Genomic DNA, 4,361 nt, shown 5'->3' with positions numbered 1-4,361 from the left:
GTGTGCAACATTTGTAATCTTCCGGGGCCTATCAACACGGCCATGTTGAGCTCAACACGGGCCATGTTGGCAAGCTTTCTCTGAAAATGGACAGTCTAAGCCGGAAACAGTACCGGAAACAATCACTACATGGAAATTGTATTGGACACGACCGTGTTGAGGTCAACACGCCCGTGTTTTCCAATATATATATATATATTTCAAACTTATCCCTAAAAAGCTAAAAACTAAACCTAAACATACTAAATTTTTGACGGAGTCGATAGCTTAACTCAAGGATGTGTTAGTTTAGTTCATGGGATGGAGGTGAAGTACCTCCATCGCCGTTTCTATGGGTTCTCCTAGGTAAATTTTAAGCTGGTGACCGTTTACCTAAAAGTTATGTCCATCTTTTTGAAAAAGTTCAACGGTTCCATATTCAAAATCTTCCTTAACTGTGAAAGGTCCGAACCATCTAGACTTCAGTTTTTCAGGAAATAAACGAAGATGAGAGTCGTTAAGTATAACCTGGTCTCCTGATTTAAATCGTTTTTCACCTTTTAGATGTGCATCGTGAAGCCTCTTTGTCCTATCCTTTTAGATCCCTGGATTGACATAAGCTAGCACCCTCAGTTCGTCTAGCTCGTGCAGCTGCATGAATATGTTTTTCCCAACAGATTGCAGATCAAGGTTGGCGGTTTTAAGTTCCCAATATGCTTTATGTCCGAGCTTGACTAGAAGATGATATGAATTTTCGTATACCAATTTGAACGGTGTTGTGCCTATAGGTGTTTTGAAAGCAGTACAGAAATTCCACATAGCGTCCACTAGTTTCTCCGACCAGTCTCTGCGATTATGACTAACATTTTTCTCCCGGATTCGTTTGATACCCCAATTAGTGACTTCCACATGACCACTAGTTTGTGGGTGATAAGGTTTAGAGAGTCGGCGATGCACTTCGTATCTGGCCAATACTTTCTCCATTTGATCATTACAGAATTGTGTTCCTCGTTCACTTATAAGTGCTTTGGGAATACCGAAATGAGTGAATACTTTCTTCAGAATTGAGCCCCATTCTAGCATCATTAGTGGGTAACGCTTGGGCATCAACCCATTTTGACACGTAATCTGCTGCGACTAGGATGTAATGAGGACCAATGATGTTGGAAATGGTCTCACGAAGTCGATGCCCCAAACGTTAAAGTTTTCACGGACCTGGATTGGTCTTTGTAGTATTTCATCTCTGGATGAGATGTTGTTGGCACGTTGGCATGTATCGTCAGATCAAACCATTCCATGTGTTTCTCGGTAGATGGTAGGCTAATAGAAGTCGACGTCGAATACTTTCTTTGTTGCTGCCGATGCTCCATGATGGCCTCCTGATGGTCCTTCATAACAATGTTTCAGAATCTTGCGTGCTTCTTCTCCATACATGCATATTCGGATGATACGATCAACTTCTCTATGGAATAAGTAAGGAACATCCCAAAAGTAATACTTGACATCAGAGAAAAAATTTCTTCCTCTCTTGAAAGGTTATTTCTTTTAGCATAATTCCTTTGCCTTTGTAATTTGCTATGTCAGTGAAACAAGGATGATGTCCTTCATGAGTCTGGATATGCATAAGAAATTTGTGGGGGGGAAATTGTCATTTATTTTAACCCCTGTCATTTCTTGTGAAGCTAGGCATTCCAGAAGAGAAAGATGATCTGGTGCAACATTTTCAACACCCTTTTTGTCCTTGATTTCGATGTCGAATTCTTATAGAAGTAAAATCCATCGGATCATACAGGGTTTAGCATCTTGTTTGCTGAACAAGTACTTAATTGCCGCATGATCAATGTAAACAATAACTTTTGAAAGGACTAGATACGAACGGAATTTGTCGAAAGCAAATACTATGGACAAAAGCTCCTTTTCTGTAGTCGTGTAATTCTCCTAAGCATCATTTAGAGTTTTGCTAGTGTAGTAGATCAGATGAAAGTGCTTATCCTTCCTCTGTCCTAAGACTGCCCCAACTGCGAAGTCACTTGCATCACATATGAGTTCGAATGGTAGTGTCCAGTCTGGAGCTACCATAATTGGAGCATCTACAAGTTCGTCTTTAAGAATTTGGAATGCATTCGGAGAAGATGAATGGAATATCCTTTTCAAGAACTTGTCTCATTGCCGGGCTATTTTTGAAAAGTCTTTTGTGAAACGGCGATAAAATCCCTCATAGCCAAGTAAACTTCGAATGAGTTTAACAGATGTGAGTGATGGAAGTTTTCAAATGGTTTCTACTTTGACTCTATCCACCTCTAGTCCTGCATGAAAGATCTTGTACCTGAGAACAATGCCTTCCTTTACCATAAAATAACATTTTCCCATTTTAGCACAAGGTTGGTTTCCTCACATTGTGCTAACATCCTTTTTAGATTTTCAAGAAATAGGTTGAAGGAATCTCCAGGATCGAAGAAGTCAAACATGAAGTCTTCCATTGAATCCTCAATCATGTCGTGAAAGATAGCTACCATACAACGTTGAAAAGTAGTTGGAAAATTGGACCAGCCCAAATGGCATTTGTCGGTATGCGAATGTGCCATAGGGTCATGTGAATGTTGTTTTCTCCTGATCTTCAGGTGAGATTGCAATTTGAAAATAGCCAAAGAATCTGACAAAAATGTAGTAGTACATTTTTTATGATAGACGCTCGAGCATCTTATCAATGAACGGGAGAGGAATATTGTCACACCCCAACCTACGGCGGAAATGCCGGGGCGCGAACTGATTGTCACAGCTCTCAAGGTTACTATCATGCATAATATTTAAATGACTTTATCTATTAATTGAATTCATTTATCAAATAAATCAAATACAAACAAGTACATACTTCATACAACAATACAAATTTTATATTTCTTGATTAAAATATTCTTCTAGCTAAATTCTTCACTAAGTCTTCACCAACCTACATATGCGTATAAAATAAAGTTTTGTCAACAACACAAGTTGAGTGAGCAACACACCAGTTTAGTTGTACATATAATATATATAACAAAATACGTAGCTGCAACAAGTCATATGAGAATAACAAATTAACCAACGAGCAAGTATAACTGAGATGTCGAGAAGCACAAAGGCTAACGACTGGCGTATGATCATACTAGACTGAGATTATGTTGGACCTCTGCGAATGCGAAAGCATACAAAACAAATAAGCACATAAACAAGTAAGGTATAAGTTGTTAACAAATAAGACAAAGTTGCAGTTTTCGAGTATAAGTATATATGAAAAGTATATTTACGCATATGTCCCCAAAACGTGGAAAACATGTAAAATAGGGGAATGTGGTACTCACCTCGATAGACGAACAATAGTGGAAAGAGAAGTATTAAAAATGATGATTTGCGGAAATCACGCGTTGACGATCAGGCCTAATAAGGAAAATAGAATGCGGATACGCTAAGTTAATGAACTAGATCGGGTAAGCGAGTTCGATAATTATAATTTTTATTAAGTTATATTATTAGTTTATATAACTCCTTTAAAAATATATTATATTTAATAAAAATATTATCTGCTTAAAAATACATCTTTAAAAATTATTAGTTTGTCAGAGTATATAAGTATAGATAAAGTTTATATGTATTTATTAAATCAATAAAATTAATTCAAGTGATATTATATATATATATATATATACATATATACTTATATGTGTTTGCATACGTAAGTAAACATGAGTTAAACGAGTATTAAAATGTCGGTTTTAATAAAAATAATGTTTATCTAACATTTAATATTAATTAAAATTTGTTAAAACATTTAAAAACCATTAAAACAAAAATAAAAGTACAACCGCGTCCAGGGGGACTCGAACCCGCGCCCCTGGCCGGTTCAACGAATTAATCAACACCCAAGCAGCCAACTGAACCAAGTGGTCGGATGTTCATTAAGAAGAGTGTTTTAAGTATAACAGTTTAGGTAAACCCCCAATCCTTATGAACCCTAAATCCCAAATCGGTAAATCCGCTTATGGTTTCGTTTAATTGTGTTAGGGTTTTTATTAAACAAGCAGTGGCGATTCATATACACTATTTAATTACCTCGTATACCATCGTTAGATGGGTTAATTCCGACAAACAGCTGACGGCCAGAAACAAGAGTGAACGGACCATTAAACAACGATGATAAACCAATTATGCAGAGGGTTAAAGTCGAATAGGGTTTAGTGATTGTTTCTGCGTGATGAATTGAGTTTATATAACTGTTTGCTTGTAGAACACGTCCAGCTTGGAGTCGGCTTACATATAACCTAAATTGAAGATCCGATTTGATTCACTTAACATAATCTAAACGTCGGTGATGTCGTAAATGGAAAGATTAACAAAACCTATGA

General features: G+C 36.9%; 1 protein-coding gene across 1 annotated transcript; it reads right to left on the bottom strand.

The window, feature by feature from the left end:
- Positions 1 to 576: 576 nt before the first annotated feature.
- On the bottom strand, positions 577 to 1,065 carry LOC143561503 (uncharacterized). The gene has a single exon (XM_077049573.1). The coding sequence runs from the start codon at positions 1,063 to 1,065 to the stop codon at positions 577 to 579; it is 489 nt and encodes a 162-aa protein (XP_076905688.1).
- Between the last annotated feature and the right edge of the window lie 3,296 nt (positions 1,066 to 4,361).

The sequence above is a fragment of the Bidens hawaiensis genome, unplaced genomic scaffold (genome assembly GCF_021521415.1).
Source record: "Bidens hawaiensis isolate Kalapana, Puna unplaced genomic scaffold, B.hawaiensis_p1.1 tig00020693_1, whole genome shotgun sequence".
NCBI classification, from domain to species: domain Eukaryota; kingdom Viridiplantae; phylum Streptophyta; class Magnoliopsida; order Asterales; family Asteraceae; genus Bidens; species Bidens hawaiensis.
Note: the sequence above shows the minus strand (reverse complement) of the source record. Positions and strands in the feature narration are given on the sequence as shown.

Excerpts from the sequence above, each read along its gene's own strand:
- LOC143561503 (XM_077049573.1), bottom strand. The coding sequence starts at position 1,065 with ATGATGCTAGAATGGGGCTCAATTCTGAAGAAAGTATTCACTCATTTC.